Here is a 25,672-nt window from a genome sequence, read left to right as displayed (position 1 = left end):
ACCACAGACTGAATAAATTACACAGTGAAAAGATTTATGTGGGTTTGTGGTTCTGGCCCAGGAACAATTAATCACATCTCATGGCCTTGATGAAATATTCCCAAGACAGTGAACATGAGATAGAGAGAAAAAAGAAGCTGCATAAGACATTTAACACAATCAACTTTAATAACAGAGCCCTCTAATAGTAATCCATCATCCTATTAGTTGAGGGGCCAACACTCTGGAGGGCTGAAAGCTATGTGTGATAGTTGCATATCTACTCCACATATACACCCACATATACACACAAACTCTTTGCTGATTGGGATTTGCAAAAACCCTCAAGATTTGACAATTGCTTGAGTAGTTTTTGTGAGAGTCTTTGTAGGTAGTTTAATTATAAAGACAGCTTACCTAAATTCATTTTATGTGACCAATAGCAAAAATCTAGAAAGTTATACCAGGTCCCAAATAGTATAAAAGCTGAGTTTACCTAAATATTTTGGAATTGTTCATGGCAAGGGGGCTCTCAAGCTCACCTCCTGAATACTTCTAAGAACTCTGCTATATTCCTCTAAATTCAAAGCCTCTGCCAAACTTCACAGTACACACTAACCTAATTAACTATTTTACCCATTAACTAATTTACCCTCTTCTGTAAATTCTAAGTTATCCCAGCAAAAGACTAAACTACAACCACAAATAAATTGACATTCTTTCACATATATTTTTACCATTAAATGGTAACTCTTAGGAGTTAGTAATGTTTCTCAAAAATTTACAATGTTAGCTTATAAGAATAGACAAATTAATTTTTTAATTTTATTTTTTATTAGATTGTACTTATTATTCACTTTAAATCCTGCTCACTGTGCCTCTCCCAGTCACCCCCCCACAATTCTTCCCTCATCCCTTTTTCCCTTCTTCCCTGAGCATGTGGGGGCCCCCTGGATGTCCCTGCTGCCCTGGCACTTCAAGTCTCTGTGAGGGTAGGCACTTCCTCTCCCACTGAGACCACATAAGGCAGCCCAGCTAGTAGAGCATACCCCACATACAGGCAACAGCTTTTGGGATAGCCCCCATTCCAGTTGTTCAGGACCCACATGAAGACTAAGCTGCACATCTGCTACATAGGAGTGGTGAAGCCTAGATCCAGCTCATGTATGTTCTTTGGTTAGTGGTAGTCCCAAGGGAAAGTTGATTCTGTTGGTCTTTCTGTGGAATTCCTACCCTCTAAGGGCAGCAGTTCTTCCTCCTATTCTTCTATAAGAATCCCCAAGCTCCATCCACTGTTTGGCTATAAGTGTCTGCATCTATCTGAGTCAGCTACTAGGTGGAGCCTCTCAGAAGACAGCCGTGCTAGATTCCTTTTTGCAAGAATAACAGAGTATCATTAATAGTATCAGGGATTGGTGCTTGCCCATGGGATGGGTTTCAAGTTGGGCTGAATATTAGTTGGCCATTCTCAGTCTCTACTCCATCTTTGTCCCTGCATCTTTTATAGAGAGGATAAATTTGGAGTCGAAAGTTTTGTGAATAGATTGCTTTCTCTATCATGCAATTGGGGTTCCTCCCTGGCTACAGCAGTTGACCAATTCACGTTCCAAATCTTCAATGCTGTGCATGACAACTAAGAATACCTCCATTGATCTTGGGTTCCTCCCTTACCTCAGGTCTCTCTGTCTCTTCCTGGAGATACTTTCTACATCCCCATCTGCAGATTTCTATTCATTTTCATAGCCATCTGGCCATCCCTCCTGTCCCTCCCCATACCTGAACCTCCCATTCCTCTCTCCATCCCCTCTCCCACCCAGTTCCCTCCTTTTATCTCCTTCTTATGACTGTTTTCATATAAAAATTGAGATGCTAAATCTCATTAGAAGGGGGAATAAAATAGACAAACTAATTTTAAGGGGAAGTATTTGATCTCAAGATAATCAAGAATTGGGAATTCAAGAAGAAATTAGACAAGAATGTAGGTCTTTAAATGAATCACATACCAGCTTGACAAATCATTTTCAGTATGATTTAGTATCTTTGAGAAAGGTACAGTTTTTCCAAAGAATGAATACTAAGCAAATTAATTTGACTGCAAGTAAAGTCATGATCAGCTTGACAAAGAAGTTCGCATTTCTTTTTTTTTAAAACATCTTTATTTATTATATACATTGTAGCTATCTTCAGACACACCAGAAAAGGGCATCAGATCTCATTACAGATGGTTGTAAGCCACCATGTGGTTGCTGGGATTTGAACTCAGGACCTTTGGAAGAGCAGTCAGTGCTCTTAACCACTGAGCCATCTCTCCACCCCCAGAAGTTTGCATTTCAATAGCAGCATAAAGTATACCCATCAACTGCAAATAAATGCTACTCCTCCATTTTCACCTTGACCCTTAAAGTGTATACCGAACTTTATGCAAAATACTCTATTTTCACAAAAAGCTACAATTCAAATTTAACATGGTTTCCTGGGGTGAAAAACAACACGAAATTGAGTTAACAAGACACTAGATTTTTGAAATGTCTCTGGATCCTTGGAAGAAACAATTCTAGATGAATATATATATACACATATATACACAAACTCTTTGCTTATATATATATATATATATATATACACACACAAAAACACACACATACATATGTCTTAAAATCTAGAGGAAGTTATAGATTTCTTGGGAAAAAATTAAAATAATTAAACTGGTAGATGAGCTGACAAACACAATCAGTGCTATATTGGAAAGCTCTTCCCTAATATTACAAGTTCTAATATCGACAGTGACCAGATGGTCTTTACAGTGAGGTCTGCCTAATTTATATGCTCTGATCTCTATTCAAGTAATTATAGATCATATTAAAACTATAAGATTCAATATTATAATTGATAATGTTGGCCAGACCTGACAATGTTTCAATCACTGAAATTACAGGCAAGGGTCACGTGTGAAAAAAATAGAAATAATGTGTGATTCAATAAAGTTCACACGTGAATCTCCTTGTCTAGATTCTAAAATGTATTCCAGGAATGAATAAGTAAAGCCTTCAGAAGCCTTCATGATATATATCAATGCTTTGATGAATAGCAAAGTGGAAATCTGCAGCCATTAATTACTGAGCTTCATTTGGATCATCGCATACAAATACTGATGGTGTTTTCACTGAAGACAATAGACTCCTGCTGTTACCACTGCACTGTTCAGTGACTGCCTTATAGCTAGACCTATACAGCCAAGAAAGTAGGATAAGCACCCAAGCAGTAAAAAAGGTATTTCATTTACAGATGGTACGTACACGTTTCCAATGAGACCCAGGAGACCTTATTAAGACTGTTTAAATTAATTTAGTTCCGTAGACATATAAAACCAATTAGAAAAATTAGTAGTTATCCTCTCTTCTGGAAATAACTATGTGAACACGTAAACGCACACACGTGTACACATATATTATATGCATATTGGAAATATACATATTCACATAGACATATGTGTAAGTTTTACTAAAGAATATAGAAGGCAATCCAAATAGGGAGGAAAACATAGTATTTTCTGGCTGTATTGACTAAATTCTAGCTTCCAAAACCCTATTCTGCATACTTCACTTACTATTTTGAGACAGGGTCTCACCTTCTGAAGATCCTTGTGCGTCTGTGTGTGTGTTCTGGGATTACAGGCTTTAACCACCACAGCAGTTCAAAAGGTAATCCTTTAAAACGACATTTGAGAATAGATGGATATAAATGTGTAAACTTTATAATACAAAGTTGTAGACTAAACTATTGACTAAGGAATAAATATATTCAGTATACTTAACAGACAAAGATTAATGACTTCAATATAAGCAACTCTCAAAACTGATAAGAAAACAAAATCACAGAACATTGACAAGGTTATGAACAGCAAAATATAATTACTTTAAAAAGAAATTAACTCTAAGTGATCAATACAGACATTTCTGCATGAGAAACATTACATCTGATTGTGTTGTTGCAGATAAAAACGGTAGGATAAGAGTAACTTTACTACATTGTATGGAAGTAAATGATTTATTATAAAGGTTTTGAAAGTGACCTTTTATTTTTCAAACTTTAAAACCTATAAGTCTCTGTATAGGTACCTCTCCCATAATGTCAACTGTGGAAGTATATTTTTATACCTACATTTATGCAAATCCTCAGTAAGCAAGGCAAGGTAGCATACACCTGTAATCCCAGCACTCCATAGTTTAAAGCAGGAAGGTGATGAGAGAGACCATCCCGCACTGCAGTCTAGAAAGCTAAACCACAATCAATTACTGATGTGTAGGAGAATAGTTAGGAGAACCTTGCTTTTGCAGTAACAAAGTGTTTGACTGTGTTTGACTGTAATGATTCCTACAAATGCTGTTAGTCATTTAATTAAAATGGAGAATACTGAATGGAATAAATGGTAAACACCTGGTAAAGTATGCAAATGATGCAGAGGACGACACCTTTTCTCTAATCTGTAGGGGTAGGATGCTTGTGAAAAAGCAAAGCTATGTTCAGAGTAACATTTAAAGTGCATGCCCCATATGTATGGAGACACTGAGAAGAGAGCACAGCACAGTAACAGAAACCTCTGACAAAAGTAAATAAAAGAGCCTTTTCACATTTCCTTCTGTTCTTAGAATTGTCTCAAAGTTAATTATTATTACGTATGTGTGCACATGTGCGCGTGTGTGCATGAGTGTGCATGTGTGTGTGTACCTGTGTGTGTGTGTGTGCGTGTGTGTGTGTGTGTGTGTGTGTGTGTGTGTGTACTTAGTATTGCTCATGCTCGATAGCCTATCAGAGGACTTGTTGCTGCAGAAGACTGGTTTTCCTTCTCTTAGTCATTAATTGCCTATAGTCCTTAAGTATGGTGATTTATGAGATTCCCCAGGATACTGGTATGTCAGCTGGTGATGTCATTGTGCTGGTGCTATTTAGACAACAATATTGCTGCAATTTCATGAATACAGTGTTCCTGTTATAAATAGTAGACGCTACCTCCCAGTAGACAGTCTGGTCCTCTGCTCTTACAGTATTTCTCTTTCCTTTTCTGCACTGTTCTCTGGAGCTTCAGTGTTTGGTTGTACTGTAGATGTAGCAGTTGGGACTGAGCATTTCATTCAGTATTTTTCTGCATTTTGACTAGTTGTAGATTTCTGTAATGGACATACATATTAGTATTTAGAATGAAATTAGAAATTAAAATGCATTGCCTTCTTGAGTGTTCACAGTGGAAATATCCATCAAAAATAGAAAGCAGCCAGGTTCTACAAATAAGTTTACCTTAAAAATAGTCTAAATCCTTCTGCATATCTAAACTTACCATCTGCATTGCTTCTAGAATTCCATTTCTTAATGTTATGACTATAATTCCATTTCTTAGCATTTTTCAAATATAAATGGAAGAAAACCCTTTATGATATTCAATAATGGATTGATAAAAATGGATTAAAATTTTAATAATATTACACCATGAAATATATAATGACTAATATCTTAATATTTACCAATATATTAATTAATATGTTAATATAATAGTTCATATGATTTAATATAATAATTAATATAATGACTATTATTTTATTATATTAATATATTAGTAATTTACACATATGAGGAGTATAACTAATCCTAACACTCAGGCTCTTGTCCTTTAATTAGAAGTTAATATTTTAATTCCAATTAAGAAGCATCATCTTCAGAGTAGGTAAAGAACAATGTTACTTGCTACCTATATTTGTGTATTTTTAGTATTTAGTATATGTATTCATGGTATTGTTTAAATACTTTCAACATGAAGTTATTAGAATTGATGTGAAAGATTTTTAAATTACAAAATATCAATATATAGATGCATGCTGTTTAGTGGTAATACTATAATAGTAGATCAATTTATATACACAAATTTCTTACCTAAAGTCTCTATTTCTTTGCTTGTTATGTACTTAAAATGCTAGATGAATAAGTAATATTTCTGATAGTCTGAAATAGCTTTAGTCTCTTGTGTCTTAACTGGTATATTTCAAACACAACTTTTGTAAAATGTTAGGGCTGGAGAGGTAACACAATGGTTTAGAAATCTGGCAGCACTTACAGAAGATGAGAGTTCAGTTCAGTTCCCATATCCACAGATCACAGTTGCCTGCAACCCCAGTTGCAGGTGAGATCTAACTCCCTCTTTTGGCCTCTGCAGACAACCACACTCACATGTACTTGTTCATGTACACAGATATAAATATAAATTAAAATGTAAATGCTTGACTTTCTGTGGCCTTTTACTTTATGTAGAATGGCTGGAACTCACTATTGATAAATTCATGAGAAAATTGGGGTTGTGCAACCTTGAATGACAGCCTTACTGTTGCCTTGTTCCTCTAGGTGGCTTTTACAGTTCTTTTTGATCTGGAAGCACTTCTGAAGATATGGTGTTTGGGGTTTACTGGCTACATCAGCTCATCTCTCCACAAGTTTGAACTACTTCTGGTTATTGGGACAACTCTCCATGTATACCCAGATCTTTATCATTCTCAATTTACCTACTTCCAGGTAATATACTGCAATGACATCTAATGCTTATTCCTCAGGAAAATGGAAGTTACTATAACAACTACATAAAATCCACATATATAGTGATATGAATTTGAGGAATGTTCAATGTCATTACCAGAAACATTGCATTAACAAATTGTAGCCATTGTTTTTAAATTGCTGAAAATCAGAGTAATGTATTCAAATCTTTAATAAGGTTTCTCTCAATTAAGAGTTTATAAATATGCATACTTATATACATAGGTATAACATGAATTTGTTTTAGATATCAAATTCTAAATTTAATAAAATTTTGGCACAAACTTTAAGGGGAGGACATATGAGTTTATTTCAGGTATTTATCTTTCTTGTAAACTTTCTTACTAAACAATGGTTTGCAATGGATGGTTTAAGGGTTGTAAAATTTATCCTCAGAGATTTAAATTCCTTACATTATTACTTACAAATGTTTATTTCTTTGTTTTGTGAGAGTTAAATAGTTGTAGCTGTAATTATTCTTTTATAACAATTGTATATCTTTTTCCAATGTTTTATTTTAGATAGCAGTGCCTTATAATTACTAAATAAATGTTAATTATTAGTTTCAGTTTTGTAATCATTTGGTTCCAGAATATACTCATTGTACTGTTGAATTCATGATAAAAATGATTATTAAAATGCATGTAGTAGTCTAATCAAAACCATTTCAAATGCATTCAAATTTCTGACTTGCATTTGTATAATTTATAATGGGAATATCAGAACATAAATTGATGTTCTACAGGAAGATATCTTTAAATAGTTGAAGAATAAAATGGCAGCAAAATTTTAAATATTAACTTAGAGAAATAGGATTTTAATTCCTTAGATCAGTTGTTTTCAACCTTCTTAATGATGCAAATCTTTAATATAGTTCCTCATGTTGGGGTGACCCCCAACCATAAAGTTATTTTTGTTGCTATTTTTACCTGTGATTTTGCTACTGCTATGAATTATAATGTAAATAATTTGGGGGATAAACATTTGCCAAAGACATCATGACCCACAGGATGAGAACCATTGCCTTAAATAAAAGAAAGTGCATGCCAATTTCATGATTTTACTGCCAAGGCTGGACCCCTCAGTGTAGGGAAATGTAAGGGTGAGAAGGGGGAAGGAGGGTGGTTGGGGAGGGGGAACACCCTCATAGAAGAAGGGGAGGAGTAATGGGATAGGGGGCTTATGGATGGGAAACTATTACATTTAGTATGCATGTTTATTTACAGATATTTTAAAACATGTTGAAAATTTTGTACAAACTACTTTAGTAATGGTTTCTAAAGATCATGACAGGACCCTATAAGTGATGAAGAGTTTAAGGCCAAAGATATTATGAGGAAGAGCCAGAGCCATCAGAGCACCTCACAATCTTAACAGGTTTTGGCTCATAAAAGCTAAGTTACACTCTGGGGTTGTGGACTATTTGGTAAGTCTGAGCCTAGTCCATTGGGCACACTCAGGTGAAGAGTACACATAAAAAAGGCTAAAAAGTAGACTCTGTTGCCATGGGGAATCAGTTGGCCAAAACTCAGGAAGGTCTATTATTTAAAGGAAGAAGGAGATAAAAGATATTGGAATAGGAGTCTGAGCCAGGCCTTAATAGAAGTTTGATATTCCCCATTTATTAGTATGGATTACCTAGGAAGGCTTATTTCAAGAGACATTAAGCACAACTAATGTAGAATTAAATATTTTCTTAGGTAATAAGCATTGAGAAACTATGTTTCATTTCAGCAGTATGTACTAGTTAATACTATTTTGAATTATACTGTATGTTGAAATAGTTGCCAATCTTTGGCCTCATCCATTGATTTAAGATTTCTTGTTTTCTCACTGGATGGCAGGCCATATGGTAGGACTGTCTCAGTTACGATGTTGCTATTTTTAGTCTTTAGATGAAATGGAAAAGTGTAACTGTTTTACATGGTACCATAAAATGATTAGTAATGGATTTTATAAAATTCTGTTTCCATCATGTATCTTTTTCCCCATGACTAGGTTCTTCGGGTAGTCCGGCTTATTAAGATTTCCCCAGCATTGGAAGATTTTGTGTACAAGATATTTGGTCCCGGGAAAAAACTTGGAAGCTTGGTGGTGTTCACTGCCAGTCTCCTGATAGTTATGTCCGCCATCAGTTTGCAGATGTTCTGCTTCGTCGAAGAACTGGACAGATTCACCACATTTCCAAGGGTGAGAACTTGACATATAGTCCATTTGATCTATTGCTCTTATTTTAGCAATGGTGATCAACATAAAAGGAATTTCACTTTAGTCATCATTCAGAAGCATTAGCATATCTTTGATAACTTGAGAACATTACAATTTAGTATTTTGAACAGCCTCTTCTACAGGGTACAGGTACTTGAATATATTTTCAGCACCATCAGAGTACACGTTGATTCTAAAATTCTAGAAACAATATTTTTGGATGTCACAAAACATCGGTAAAAGAAAATGGAAGCAATAATCCTTCCTGCCTATGAATTACAATGTAGCAGCACTTTTAAATAGAATATCCATGTTTTGATGAGATGTAACATATTTTAGGCTTATTTTGTAGTCTATCCTTTTATGTTGTGTCTAACCTAAAAGCAAACTTTGGATTGCTTATATAATTCATAGACCTCAAATTTGAGTAGGAGATGATCAAATTTCTGCATTCATGTTAAAATTCACAAGAGATAATAAAATAATGACAACAAATCGCTCCTTGGACAGGACTTAGGGTTCATTCTCTGACTACAAGAACCCATGTAGACTGAGAAACATAACAGTGTTGTGACTGTCTCAAATTCAATATGTGTTCCCACTTAAAATAATAAGGCCCATGTTTGTGGGAGAAAAAAATCATGTAGTAAAACAGGATAAAAAATATGTTCTTTAGGGGGCTGGAGAGAAGGCTCAGAGGTTAAGAGCACTGAGTATTCTTCCAGAGGTCCTGAGTTCAATTCCCAGCAACCACACGGTGGCTCATAACCTTCTGTAATGAAATCTGATGCCCTCCTCTTCTGGTGTGTCTGAAGACAGCTACAGTGTACTTATTAAGTCTTTAAAAAAAAGTTAAAAATATGTTCTTTAAAATTAAGCTTTGAGAATTGTGTACATTAAAATATTATGCTTTTAATGGAGGTATTAATGTGATAGTTTTAAAATAATCTGAGTTCTAAATTTGTAACTTAGCTATCAATATTGGAGTTTATCCTCTTATGATGCAAACTTCTCATCCATCCATTTATCGCATGCCTATAATGAATCAGGAGATGTACCATGTATACACGCAGAACTAAATTTTAGGTGCTCAAAACCTATCAGTTAAGGGGAGGGGCAAGCAAGTAAACACACAGCTATTCAGGAACAAGGCACTCTAGAATCCCAAATGGAGACCTATGGCCTATGACCAGGAAGGAAAAGTCCAGAAGGCTTATTGGAAGAGAGGTAGAGAGGATATAGCCAGATGTGGCATAGATGTGGTATAGAATACACGAAAGTTGTAAGGTGTGCAAGTTTCAGAGGAAAGAGAAAGAATAGTTAATGACTGTATTAGTCAGGGTATCTATTGCTGTATTAAGCCATGACCAAAAACGACTTGGGAAGAAAAAGATTTTATATTTTAATTCACAGTCCAGTGAGGGAAGACAAGGCAGGAGCTGCAACAAAAGCCATGGAGGAATGCTTTATACTGACTTTCTTCCCATGACTTGCTCAGTTTGTTTTCTTATAGCACCCAGGACTACCAGCCCAGCAATGGCACTTCCTATATGTGCGCTTAACCCTCTCACATCAATCATTATTCAAGAATATTCCCCAGATACTTGCCTACAAGCAATTTCATGGAGGCATTTTTCCTCGATTATGGTTACTACTTCCCAGATATGACCATGTTTGTGTCAAGTTGATATAACACAACCATCATCTTAGTAGTGAGAGGAAGATATAAGCCTGGGATAGCTATAGGAAGGTGGGGTTTAAAATATGTGCCATTAGAAGGATTCAAATGAGAGAAGGTTCCTAGTGACAGAAAAATCAAAATTCAGAACATGAGCATAAAGGCTGTCCTTAAACAAGTATTAAGATCTACAGGTCAAGGTTGTCAACAAGGACAAGGACCAAAGAATTCATGGGCAAGCTGTTCACTCGCTGCGCTGTACAGGCAACAGAACTGGGGGAGCCTGAAGTAGCTCTCATCCCCACAGCTCTTGTTCCTGAACAAGGTAGGTCTGCAAGGTCATGGTGGATGAGTCCTTTACTTCTGAGTAACCATGAAACAAAAAGTCATCTTTTTAAAAGGCAGGAGAGGGTTGTCATAAAGAGAGAGAATACAGGCATAGAAGTGCAATGATCTAGAATAAAGAAGATTGTTCTAGTGGGGTCCCTGGTAAGGAAACATCTTGCAGAGGCAAGTGAGCCAAAAAAAAAAAAAAAAAAGAACAGCAATGCCCTTTGAGTATGGCCTGCCAGTGAAGTAGGACTGAGTCCTTGACTCCAGCTCCCTCCAGAGAACCGCGATGTACAGAATACATACTAACATATGCATGGAGAAGACTTTACCTGTGGTACATTCTGAAGCAGGACACACAGGTTTCCCCACAGATGGGTCAGCTCTTCCTCCTGCAATTATGAGATGTACACAAGGATTAGAGTTGCTTCAGAGAGCAGGTCTTCTCTTCCCGTAGCTCATCACTGGCTTCTCTTGAGTACATGTTCATCTATTCACTCCGTAACACTGCAGATGATACTATCTAATACCCATCTGTTCCTCTAATCTGATTCAGAACATTATTGAGAGCCACCATGTCAGCCATTGTCATAGGTGCAGGAAATTCTACAGGAGAAACAAGTTAGAACCAAAGGCAGCTCTTCCCTTAAGGATTACCTTATTTTAATTTCATGCTTTTGTCTCATATTTCCTCTCATTTTTCACCACTGATTGTATCTGTTACCCCAAGGCTATTTGAATGAGACATTTTTTGAGTGCAGAAATTCCAGCTGTTGAATGGTAATGCTACCAGCACAGCCATCTGAATGAGCAACATGTAACAGATGCATTAATATTCCTGTAGCAATCTGAGACAAATAACAAGTAAAAACAATAAGTAAGTCTCGTGTGAGATCAGATTTCACCACAAAATGAGTTTAAAAAAAACACATGCTTTGGTGATTTTCAGCAGTTTTTGAACTTAGGAAACGTGAGTAGGGCTGAGGACCTATGTGACAGCCACTGCATTTAGGAACCTGCCCCTGCCCTTCGGGCCACATGCTCCAATTTTTACCTCCTGGTACATAATACTTTTAGCTGTGTGGTGCTGATAAAATTATTCTCTAAGCTTTCTTTTTCATAACCAAAATGTAAGTAAAAGTGCTACTTTTTGTGTCACAAATATTGAGAAATACAAACACTACAAACCTGGGCTAACACGATTGTAAGAGGTTCTAATACATCTGTGTTAGACAGATGCCAATGTGACCTGTACTAAAGGCTGGGCTGCTTTCTAAACACTTCCCTGACTTGTCCCTTCAGCTTAGCTCTATTTTCCAGTCATCAATTAGGTATTGTGTTCAAATATCCAGAGACCTCCCCATTCATTCCTCTCTACCTGGTCACTTCACTATCCCAAGGAAAGGGGACCTTTTTGCCCCTTCTCAGTCGCTGTGTTGATGGCAATGGTGACATCCTGAACTGTAACAACAAAAGGAGGATGGGGTATATCCAAGCACATGAGTTTGATCTGAAGTTAAATTCCTGAAAAAATAATTAAATTTTACAAAACACATTCAAAGTACTAAAGCTATAGGAGAGAGTCATGACCATCTCTATCAAACAAAGAATGGGCCAGTGGTAGCTACTGACTGAGGGAGAAGCCTCAAAAAAGATGGTTAAAAGCACACAGTAGCCCCCTCCCATTTTCTGTCTGTTTTTCTGTTTTTGTCTCTCTGTGTTTCTCAGTCTTTGTTCTCTCTCTCTCTCTCTCTCTCTCTCTCTCTCTCTCTCTCTCTCTCTCATTTTCTCCCTCCCTCCCTCTCTATCTCATAGGGAGAGAGACATCATGTATGTACATGTAGATTGCTTTCATACAGGTGCAGTGCACATCTGTAAGCAGCCATGTGGTGACCAGATGACAAGTTGGATGTCATTCCTCAAAGACTCTCCATCCTGTATTCTGGGTCAGGGTCTCTTACAGACTGAGAATTCACTAAAGGCTAGTCAGCCTCAGGGAGCTACTCTCTCCACCTCTGAATCTCAAGGGCTGAAATTACAAGCACATCCCACAATACCTTTTATTTGGTGGAAGTGGTCAAGTGTATGTTCAAATGTAGGTGTATGTGTATACACAGGTCTGTGGACATGTGTATGAGGGTATAGTTTCCCATGCGTATACATTTGGATGCCATTTTATGCTGAGTATCTTCCTATAACACTCTACTCCTTATTTGTTGAGATACAGTCTCTCACTGAACCTGGAAATTGAAGTTTTGGCTACATTGGCTGGCCAGCAAATCCCTGTGATACATTTCTCTGCTCCCCTCCCAGCTATGCAGTTAGAGAAATGTGACTGCACTTGGTATTAATGTAAGTGCTGGAAATCCTAATGCACCCCAAGTGTTTCACATCCTGGGGTCAATTCCCTGCCCCTCTGGTTTCACTTACATGAGCTCTAGAAGTTAAACCCAGATCCTTGTTTTGCAAGTGAATTCCTGATTGAGCCATATTTCCAGTTTCCTCTGCAATTCTTTCTTCTTATCCAGTGGTTAGGTGCTTGGGATAGGCTGGGGTTTTTTTATATACTGTTAGCCAAAGCATACAACAGTAAAAATAATTTTTGCTATAAGAAAAGCTCACATAAGGAAGAGTAGAGAGAAGACTTGGTGAGTAAAGTGCTTTTCATGCAATTATAAGTATTCATGTTTGGACTCCCAGAACCAGTGTAAAAGTCTGTGAGCATTATGTGTCTCTAATGCCAGTACTAAGGAAAGAGAGTCAGGTGGATGCCTAGAACTCACTAGCCAGCCAGTCTGTCTGTGGCAGTGAGCTCCAAGTTCAGTGAAAGACTATCTCAAAAACTAGGACAGAAAGTGATTAAGAAAGAAACACAATGTTGAGCTCTGTTCTATACATACATGTGTATGTGCAGCTGCACACATGTGGATATACACCAGCATACACTTATATAACATCACACATATATGTATGCATATGTGTATGCGTATGCACACACACACACACACACACACACACACACAAAGGAACAAAAAAGAAAGGTCATGTGATACACTCCACTGTTCATATTTTTGTTATGTAAGTTCTGGCCATCACAGAAGATGGCTATCAGGAACAAGTATTGGGCCATGAAAGGATGTAGAAAATAAACTATGGAAGGTCACTCCACTTTTGAGGAGGGGACAGCATTCATCATGCAGAAAGAGGCAGGAAGAGGCCATGACTGTGACCCTTAGATAGAGAACCAAGGATTCACAGAAGGTATAAACACCCTACAGGGAAATGAAACCATGGGATTGACATATAAGAAATGAGTCATGTTCCCTATAGTTTTCTGATAAAGGACGATTAGCATCATTTTACTGCAGCTTTGCTCTGATTTTCCCTGTACTTGTCACATAAAGCAACTGTCTATATGTTATGAAAATGGATATGCCAGACATTCACTACATGACTATAATCTTCATTCTAACTCCCCACTAACACTACAATAGGCCTCATTTCTTTTTCAGTGATACAAATGTAGATCGTTTTTATTCATAAGTAATATACCACACTCTAAAGCAGAAAGCATTAATTTTTAATATTAGTTATTTGATACAGACTTTCTTCATTTGAAAGCCCTAAATGCTAATTACTTGCTCTACTTAATTCTCAGTTATAAAGTTATGTCCAAGAGAATTATTATACTGTAAAAACAATAAATGCTATAAAAGTCTAAATGAAAAAATTAATGTCCATGTTTCTTTTCAACCATTGAAGCGACTCATCACCCTTTTATTTGTCTTGAAAGAATTACTGAAAGTTTTGAAGAAACACTGGGTTCTTGCTTTTTTTACTCTGCCATCTAGTTAGAGAATATGAGTACATTTCAATGAGTGCAATTTATTACAAAATTGTTGAAATTTGTAATTTTACAGCCAGCAATATTAGTTCAATTAATACTACTGATATCTTTATTGCATTTAATTCACTCTTTTGCCTTTTATTGTGCCTTTAATTTTGTTATGAAACATCTCAGAAATGCAAATATATGTGTATATGTATAAAAGATGCTCATGACCTTTGGTGCAACCTTATAATACTAGCTACTTAGAAGCAGAGTCATGGGGGGCCATAAGTTCAAGGCCTGCCTCAGCTAGAGGATGAGTTAAGGCCAACCTAGGCAATTTAATATGATCTGGTCTTGAAACAAAAGTTAAAAGAAAACTAAGGATAGACCTGTGTGTAGAATGATTGCAGTACTGAAGGGGATAAAAGCATAACCTAACAGAGGCTGAGTAATTTAGCTCAATATTAGACTGTGGGTTCAATCCTCAGAACAACAAGAAGTATTAAACCAAAATACATTTTAGCTGTGCAGAGCTTAATATGCACAGATAAAGGTGAATATGACGTCCTTAGGTGTCTCTCTCTGATCATTCTCCTCTCAAAAACAAAAACAAACAAAAAAAAAAAGATTCTGATATCAGCCTTAATGAGGTTGAAATCCAAAGTGAGCAAAACCAGAGTGGCAGCATGATTTCAATCTCTGACCCTGATCAAAGAATGATGCCTGCCTGCCTTTCAGACTACAGAAACCAGGAGCTGATGAGTGGGTGCTGGGTGAAACTGCTAACTGGCCCATTTGTTCCATTAGTCGGAAATTAATGCAGTGGGTGTTGGATGTTTGTTTCTAAACTTCGTGAATCCAAGCAGACCTGTTCTAAGCATCCCTGCACATCGATTTTTACACACACACAACATAAATTTTTACCTAGGAATAGAGTGGCTGGGTCTTAGAATAAACATATCTTCAACCCTGGTAGATGAATGACTTGAGCTCTAAAGTAGATACAGTGGTTAATCTGTCAGCAGCAGTAGGGTAAATTCTGAACTTCACAACCCCCAGCACAAGATTTGACCTGAACGAGTCACATCAATTGATGTTTCATCTTACTTTGGATATTAAACTCTTAATTTTGTCTTTCTTCAGTTTATTTCAGTGCCGACACTGGTCTGTCCATGCTGCAGTGACAGTGCGTTTCACAGGCTGTCCTTGTCCAGTGAGGCACACAGGCTGTCCATGCATAGTGAGGCACACAGGCTGACCTTGCCCAGTGAGGCAAACAGACTGTCCTTCCCCAGTGAAGCTCACAAGCCATCCTTGTCCAGACAGGCATACCAGTTGTCCTTGTCCAATGAGGCACACAGACTGTCCGTGTTCAGAGAAGCACATATAGACTGTCCTTGGCCAGTGAAGCACACACAGACTGTCCTTGTACAGTGAGGCACACAGACTGTACTTTTCCTGAGAGACACACAAGCTGCCTTTCCTTTCCTTTTTTTAAAATTGTATATATTTTTATTTCCATTTCAAATGTTATTTCCTTTCCCAGTTTCCCATCCATAAAGCCACTATTCCATTCCCCATCGCCCTTCTTAAATGAGGGTATTCCCCCACCACAACCACCCACCCCTTCCTGCCTCCCCGCCCTGACATTCCCCTACACTGGGGGAGTCTAGCCTCAGCAGGACCAAGGGCTTCTCCCACTGGTGCCCAACAAGGCCATCCTCTGCTACATATGCACCTGGAGCCATGGGTCTGTCCATGTGTACTCTTTGGATGGTGGTTTAGTCCTTGGGAGCTCTAGTTGGTTGGTATTGTTGTTCTTATGGAGTTGCAAACCCCTTTCAGCTCCTTCAGTCTTTTCTCTAACTCCTTGACTGGGGACCCCATTCTCAGTTCAGTGGTTGGCTGCTAGCATTCACCTCTGTATTTGTCATGCCCTGGCAGAACCTCTCAGGAGACAGCTATATCAGGCTCCTGTCAGCATGCACTTCTTGGCTTCAGCAATATTTTCTGGGTTTGGTGGTTGTATGTGTAAGGGCTGGATTCCGAGGTAGAACAGTCTCTGGGTGGCCATTCCATCAGTCTCTGCTCAACACTTTGTCTTCATATTTCTTCCTATTGATATTTTTGTTCCTCTTTCTAAGAAGGACTGAGGCATCCACACTTTGGTCATCCTTCTTCATCGTCATGTGGTTTGTGGATTGTATCCTGGGTAATCTGAGATTTTGGACTAATATTCACTTATCAGTGAGTGCATACCATGTATTTTTTTGTGGGGAGGGAGAGGGTTGGGTTATCTCAGGATGATATTTTCTAGTTCCATCTAGTCCCATTTGCTTATGGATTTCATAAAGTCATTGTTTTTGATAGCTGAGTAGTACTCCATTGTGTAGATGTACCACATTTTCTGTATCAATTCTTCTGTTGAAGGTCATCTGGGTCCTTTTAGCTTCTGGCTATTATAAATAAGGCTGCTATGAGCATAGTGGAACATATGTTGTTGTTATATATTGGAGCATCATTTGGGTACATGCCCAGGAGTGGTATATCTGTGTCCTCAGGTAGTTCTATATCTAACTTTCTGAGTAATTTCCAGATTGATTTCCACAGTGGTTGTACCAGCTTGCAATCCCACCAGCAATGGAGGAGAAATGTTCCTCTTTCTCCACATCCTTACCAGCATCTGCTGTCACCTGAGGTTTTTATCTTAGCCATTCTGACTGGTATGAGGTAGAATCTCAGGGTTGTTTTGATTTTCATTTCTCTGATGGCTAAGGATGTTGAATATTTCTTTAGATACTTCTCAACCATTTGATATTCCTCAGCTGAAAATTCTTTGTTTAGCTCTGTACCTCATTTTAATAGGGTTATTTGACTTTCTGAAGTCTATCTAATATATATTGGATATTAGTCCTCTATCAGATGTAGGATTGGTAAAGATCTTTTCCCAATCTGTTGGTTACCACTTTGTCCTAATAACAGTGTCCTTTGCCTTACAGGAGCTTTGCAGTTTTATGAGGTCCTATTTGTCAATTCTTGATTTAGAGCATAAGCCATTGGTGCTCTGTCCTGGAATTTTTGCTCAGTACCCATGTGTTCAAGGCTCATCCCCAACTTTTCTTCTATTCGTTTGGGTGTATCTGGTTTGATGTGGAGGTCCTTGATCCACTTGGACTTAAGCTATGTACAGGGTGATAAGAATGGATTGATTTGCATTCTTCTACATGCTGACCTCCAGTTGAACCAGCACCATTCACTGGATGGTTTTAGCTCCTTTGTCAAAGATCAAGTGACCACAGGTGTGTGGGATCTTTTCTGGATCTTCAGTTCCATTCTACTGGTCTATCTGCCTGTCTCTGTACCAATACCATACAGTTTTTTAATCACTATTGCTCTGTAATAGAGCTTTAGGTCAGGGATGGTGATTTCCCCCAGGCTGGTTTCCATTGAGTTCTTTGTCCAGTCTACACCAAGACAGCAAGCATTCAGCTTTACTCAAGTTTTCATCATTCAAGGGTCTGTGGCTTGTTCCTTGAGACTGTCATACACTCAAACCAAAGTCTACAGACATCATGCATACTGTGGACAGGACCTCAAGCAGCAAGCACTTCTTAGTTTTGGGTCCCTGGAGTTTCTGTTATTTTCTTTAGAATGTAACTAAGGTTTTAAACAACCATTTGTCACACGCTAGCTAAAATTTGCTTTTAATTTTTAAAACTGTTGCTTCGCTAAGTTATTATATGTATACAATATTCTTAGATTATATCCACTCAGTAATATTTTTTCCCTTTCAACTCCTTTAGTCATTCTCTATCCCCTTCACACCTCCTCTTCTTTGGTGAATGGGTGAGAATAATAACAACTGAGTCCTGGGATTTTTTTAACTCCCTTTTCTCTACTCATAATCAAATTCAAAGTTTTTCAGAGAGACTGTCTGGCCTGGACCTACGTGTAGCTTTAAAGACTGATGGTCTCAGACTTTCTAGCTTCCTAAATATACTAAATGCTTGCTGATAACTTCTAAAAAGTCCTAAAAAAACTTCCTTGCTCATTCTGAGGGCTAAAAACTACTGGCTTAGGCGATTAACAGGTAGCCTAACAGTAGGGATTAAGTAGCCTATGCCCTTTCTCTGAAGGAACTTCATGACTCTAACTCCCAGCCTGCTAGTTGAAGTTAGAGAGGAAAAAAGTGATTTCATGTTTTATTCTAAATTCTATATCTAAAAAGTTCTTTCTAAAAAATTCTCCAAAAATATTCTCTCTAAAAGATTCTTCTCTTGCTTTCTAAATACTTCTCTAAATTCTCTTTGTCCTCAGCACTTACTCATCTTTAACAATACATTAAAGTTTGCCACAAGTTTCCACATATATTCAAATCATAAATTGAGTAAGAATTTTACAACAGAGATATCTAGATTCATATCCATTAAGAGTAGCTATCTGGCTAAACTTTCTTTATCTGTCACAGGCTCAACAGATTCATTGAAAGTTAAATGCCATATTTTTGGGACTAAGTTATTATTAAAGTTTTACATATGCAAACCCAGTCAATGCCTCATTTTCTGTTCTTACATCTACAATAAATGATTGATTTCATTTCTATGACCTCTGGTTAATTGTTTTAAGACCTCTAGGAATGTGCTCTAAGTTGTAAATGCCTGTTTTCTATCACAGAAGCAATTAACTGGTGACACTTGAATACTGTTGGAGTTCTCATTGCTGTTTTCATTATCAGAGAGGACTTAATAGCAGTCTTACTATAAAGGAGTTTAATAATTACTAATATAATTTTAGGAATTCTTATAGAATCATCATTAAGAATCAAGAAATCTTAAATTTCTCTACACAACATCACTACAAGACAGTACATCATTGTTGTTCTGTAGAAATCTGTTCAAAAGGGGGAGCTAATAGCTAGTGATTGTTAAATAGAAATATATTTAATAGTAACAGAAAATCATATTAATAGCAGGAATTTTTCCTCAAATGTAATCTCCTTGGCCTTGCCTAAAGGAACAAATCTCTAATAGCTTTACAGTTCATGATGGGACCATCTCATGAAGATCACCTGCTAGTTTTTAGCTTCCCCTAGATGGCTCCTGATGAAGGTTTACTAATAAATTTTAGAGGGGAGAAGAGCCACTCCATTAACTTTTGTTCTGGAAGAAAGATGCATTTGTATAGGCACAATCTGATTATCTCCATACTTGGGCTCACATTTCTGTATTGCTGTCTCCTCTTTGAGCTTCAACTCCTCATGTTTCCATCCTCTAGATTCTAAATCACTGAAAATCTTTTATATTGGATATTTTTTATTTACATTTCAGATGTTATCCCTTTTCCTGGTTTCACCTCCCCAAACCCCTATCCAATTCCCCCTCACACTGCTTCTCTGAGGGTGCTCCCCCTCTTGCCTACCCACTTTCACCTTACAGCCCTGGCATTCCCCACACTGGGGCATCTAGCCTTCACAGGACCAAGGGCCTCTTCTCCAATTGATGCCAGATCAGGCCATACTCTGCTATTTGTCAGGCTCTGTTCTAGCTCTCAAGAGACAGCTATATCAGGCTCCTGTCAGCAAGCACTTCTTAGCAACTGTAACCATTAATAAAGTCTATGTGTCTGTTATCTTTCATAATTTTAATATTGTTCTTTATGTAAAAAAAGATGCGAGGCATATGGGCATGGACACATTTATTAGCACCTTTTGTTTAGCATATCCAGACATTAGGGAAGAATCACAACATCTTATTTCTTAGTAGAAAACGACTAGACTAAAAGGTGCAATGTCTTACAATAGATATACTCATTCGTAAGTAATGAAGACGATGTCTTGGTGGGCATTTGAAAATTCTAGGACTGTGTTACTTGCTTGTCTGCTGTGCCTACACATGAATACTTATTTAAATATTAAGAAGAGATTGCTTCCAAGGAAACTAGGTCTGCAAAGCTTCAGGGGTAAATAACATTTCCATGGGTATTTGTGAAGCTTTAGGGTAGGCCTGAAATAGATCAGGACAAGGACATCTCCTGGAAGTACAAGCCAATGAGTTTATCAATGACTTGAAACTTGAAAGCATGGAGAACTAACTGAGAAGGTCTGAGCGGTAGGCTGGAACCAGCATGAAGCAGGGAGCCACCAAAGATTTTCATTTTCCCTTGGTTATATCCTTTCCAGAAAAAAAAAAGAACTGTTTTGAAGAAGACCACACTGAAAGTCATATTATTTCACAATTTCTCAGGGTTGTGTATTCATTCTATAAAATTCATTTTTATTGACCAAGGACAAAAATTCATGACCAGTTGAGGAATCACAGGCATCTTTGGAGGCATTTTTATTATATTCTTTCTGTGAGGTCATTATTGTGTCAAATGCTTCACAGGCTCATAAAGTAAATCCCATCTGAAGCTCTAAACCATATTTTTACTCATGCCTGGACGTGACTCTGCAACAGAAAACAGCAACTTGATTCAAAAGCTAAAGTAATAAAATGATGTTCCTAAGGCAAATGTCACCCCTGCCATCAAAATTCCTTCAAAAATAACTTTATTTCCTTTCCAATATAACTTTAGGTATTTTTTTTGGTGCTGTTTGGCTCCTTTTGGATTATTTATATGATGATTCATCACTAACTACACAGTGATAAAATAATACCTTGTGAGCATACTTTTAGCAATGACTTTAATGCTTCCTGAATTACGTGAAGTTGGCCACCCCTGACTGTTGTATATTGTCATTGGTGGTCAGTTGGGTGACCATTGTGGGAATTATTACTTCCCTTGATAACACACTCAGAGGCATGCCCTAGTGTTTTCCTCTCACTTTAGTTTGGTAAATTTCATTTGCTGTTCTGCAGCTGTTATTTACCTTCCCGTGTTACTTACAACCACACTAGTTGATAACAGTCTTCTTCTTCACTAACTGTGAAAACAAATGTGAGCCATTAATATTACCAATGCCTTACTAATTTTAGTGACTTTTTAAGGCATATTATCAATGATACAAAGGTGAATCTGTTGTTAAATGTATTGTCGAATCTAACATACAGAAAAATATAACCTATATTTATATTCTTTGCTGCCTCTCATGTTGTCTGTCTGTGGAAAAGATAACAACAAACTGATTAGTACTGTGTCTCCACATAGTAGGCAGTAGTATCACTCCTAAACACCATGAAGAGCATTTTTAGCACTACACACTATATCCTAAGTGGCAGTCAGATAGCCTAGCACATAAAGGTTACACTGTAAATAAGACTGAACAGTGACTACTTAGTTTTACAAAGTTTAAAATTTGTAAAGTAGTTCCCAGTACAATTTAAAATGTTCATTTTAATCAGTCCTTTGCAGCTTTAAAAAATATATAGATAGATGATAGATAGATAGATAGATAGATAGATAGATAGATAGATAGATGTACAGACAGATAGTGACAATAGATAGACAGACAAACAGGTATATGGTTAGGTGGGTGGGTGGATGGGTGGATGGATAGATGGGTGATAGGTAGACAGACAAATAGATGATAGGCAGATAGATAATAGGTAGATAGATGATAAAGAGATAGTTGATAGATACATACATAGTGATAGATAGATGATAGATAAAGCTAGATGATAGATAAATAATATATATTATGAATAATTGTGTATATATATATTATATTATGAATAATTGAATATATATTATATTTATAAAATAATTGTGTATATATATATCAGAAAAAACAAGAGTAGTTGCCAAATCCCTCTTTTTTAGAATCTGAAAAATCATATCATTAACAACTTCACATACAGATCCAGAGGACCTTTTAATGACTAATATATAGATCCACCCATTCCCTCTGGTATACTTCTTGTGTAGTTATCCAAAAATAATGATACAAAATGCTAAGTCACCTATACCCTTCAGACAAATGTCTCTATTGCTTCTATCTGTTATGTTTCTTTCTTTTTTCTTTTTTTTTGTCAGATGACATTTTAATTAGTTATTGTCTTTGGAAAATATCAAGAACCACATATGGCCAAAGGTGTTAGTGTTTTATAGGTTTTGAAAATATGTCTAGGTTTTAGCCATTATGACTGATGCTGTCATTTTTTAACACAAATGTTGGTACATACATTTATATATGTGATATATATACATATATATATGGATTATTTGTAAATTGATATCTAGGAATAGAAATCTTGAGTTATAGAATTGTTCAGTGCATTTGCCAGAAGTATACATTGGTTCCTGTTTTCCCACATCATAACTAAATGCTGTACCATTCTTCTCATAGCGTGATAGGTGTACTTATTCCATATCATTTTCTGTGCATTAAAAAAATAAACATACACTTTCCTTAGTCACTCCTTCCCAAAATTCTCACACTATACCTTTTATGTTTGGATAAGAAAATGTTAAGTTCTTGAAATTAGATCTTAATTCCTTTCATTTTGGTTTAATCATAATTTTGACATACCATTTTTAAATAAAACATATTCTTAAATGAAACAATCAAACCCCAATTTCTGGGAAAGATAATGGGATATGTTTTATGTGTATATATTGGCTAACTATCCCTGTAGCTGATAAAATTATGAGGGGGGTGGATAGGAGATCCCTAGGAAAATAGAAGCTAACAGGATGCACCCAATAGTCTCTTATATTTTTGGTTGTGAGCCTAGCCTTTAACGGCTGAGCCATCTCTCCAGCCCCCAATAGTCTCATTTAACACATTTAAAAAAAGAAAGAAAGAAGAGCATAATAGTAGAGGCTTAGACACACACACACACACACACACACACACACACACACACACACACTCACACACGCACACGCACACACACACCACACACACACACCAACAACAATAACAACGATAACAAAAAAAAACAAAAAAACAAAAACAAAAAAAACAAAAAAAATGGCCTATTCAGACCCAGACTTGTGGTATGAATACTGCCATGTCTCTGTTTCATAATTTTGTTTTGTTTGTGGTTTTATTGTTTGGTGATAGTGGTTGTCGTTGTTCTAATTGTTTTAGTTTTCTACATGCCATAACTCATAATCATTAAAAAGGCAATTGAAAAAGTCCCTAATCCTATCTCATGAGAAAGGAAATATACTTGATAGTTTCTGTTAGAAACCTCTAGAAATTTAGTAGCAAAGCATGTTATTAAGATGAAGCATCACAAAAAGAATGTTATTAATAAATTAGACAAGTATTAGATACCTCATCTCTTAGAATTGACAAAGGCAATTCATTTCAAGTTCAATAGAATAAAAAAGAAAATCGACAAGGGAATTATAAAAATAAAATATAGAGTTTGTCATCTGAGAAAGGAGAAGCTGAAGGAGAGGCTATCCAGAGCCTGCCACACCTGGGGATCCAGCCTATATACAACCACCAAATCCAGACAATACTGCTGATGCCAAGAAGTGCATACTGACAGGAGCCTGATATAGCTGTCTCCTGAGAGGCTCTGCCAGAGCATGACAAATACAGAGGTGGATGCTAGCAGCCAACCATTGAATTGAGAACAGGGTCCCCATTGGGGAAGTTAGAGAAAAGATTGAAAGAACTGAAGGGGCTTGCAACCCCATAAGAACAACAATGCCAACCAATCAGAGCTTCCAGGGACTAAACCACTACCCAAAGACTATACATAGACAGAGCCATGGTTCCAGCTGCATATGTAGCAGAAGATATCCTTGTTGGGCACCAGTGCTCAAGTGCACCTGCCAAGGCTCGACCCTCCCATGTAGGGGAATGTCAGGGTGGAGGGTGGGAAGGGGTGGGTGGATGGGTGAGGGAAACCCTCATAGGAGAAGGGGGAGAGGGGATGTAATAGGGAGTTTATGGATGGGAAACCAGGAAAGGGGATAACATTTAAAATGTAAATAAAAAATCTATCCAACAAAAAATAAAATAAAGAAAGGAGAAGCACATTTTGTGCATTGCCGTATTAGACAAACATGTCTATCTGATAGCTGCTACCAATTCTACAACTAACTTGAAAAGAATGTTCATTATATTTTTCTCCTCCAAAGCATATTACAAAGTATCCAACATATCTAACAAGGATTAAAACTGAAATGAATAAGCTTGAATAAATTTAAACTAATTAATAAGGAGAACATAAGCTCAAAATTCAATGGCTAGAGAGATGGCTCAGTGTTGAAGAGGACACACACACTGCTCTTACAGGCTACCAAAGTTTATTTCTTAGGACCACATTGAGCAGCTTACAACCATATATACCTCCACTTCCAGGGACAGATTCAATATCTTAGGCCTCTGGGGACATGTGTGCATATAAGAGACAGTGCCAATGAGAGATTACCTCAAGCAAGGACATGTGTTCATACTTACACAGAATTAAAAATAATAAGATGTATAACTAATTAGATGATAACAAGACAGGTCCCAAAACTACTTGGAAAGCTCACCATGAAGACATCATTGCCCCTGAAACTTAACCTAGATGGAATATTCCCTAGTAAATACACACCACACAAAGTGGGCAATGACTATGAAGTACTGTGAAGATTCTGGAGAAGTGAAAGCAATCTGTATGAGATCTTGCAAGACACTCCTCCAGAAATCACATTACAGATAGTAAAATGTACTGTGTAAGAATACATTCTGTATGTGGGGCCTAGTAATAAGAACTTCATGTAGGAATATAGAAAGAGTAGGTCATATGTGTGCACACAGTTACATTAATAAAATATAATCCTCAAAAAATTATCAAAAACCATACAGGTATGGCTGTGGTGGGTTCAGACCTGCTATTCTAGCACTTTAGAGGTTGAAGCATAAGAATGGAGAGTTGTGGGTGGCCAGTCTAGACTGCCTAGCAAGACATTCTCATAAAAAACAAATGCAGAAGGAGGAGCAGTATGAGACAATACCAATAAGAGATTACTACAAACAAGGAAGTATACACACACACACACACACACACACACACACACACACACACACACACAAAATTAAAGAACATTACTTGGGAGCTTGAGGAGATGGCTCAATGAGTAAAAGCTCTCACTACCCAAGCATGAGGACCTGGCACTTA

The 25,672-nt window shown here is 37.1% G+C and overlaps 1 protein-coding gene across 11 annotated transcripts in view; it reads left to right on the top strand.

Moving 5' to 3' along the window:
- Positions 1–25,672, top strand: part of Nalcn (sodium leak channel, non-selective) — a 343,629-nt gene that overhangs the window by 161,744 nt on the left and 156,213 nt on the right. For all 11 annotated transcript variants that reach the window (NM_001393695.1, NM_001393694.1, NM_001393693.1 and 8 more), the window contains 2 exons: positions 6,370–6,537; positions 8,557–8,748. In NM_001393695.1, the coding sequence (NP_001380624.1) occupies positions 6,370–6,537; positions 8,557–8,748 (360 nt within the window). The remainder of the gene's footprint in view (positions 1–6,369; positions 6,538–8,556; positions 8,749–25,672) is intronic.

Source organism: Rattus norvegicus, chromosome 15, assembly GCF_036323735.1.
Source record: "Rattus norvegicus strain BN/NHsdMcwi chromosome 15, GRCr8, whole genome shotgun sequence".
Classification (NCBI taxonomy): Eukaryota; Metazoa; Chordata; class Mammalia; order Rodentia; family Muridae; genus Rattus; species Rattus norvegicus.
This window is presented reverse-complemented; position numbering and strand designations above follow the sequence as displayed.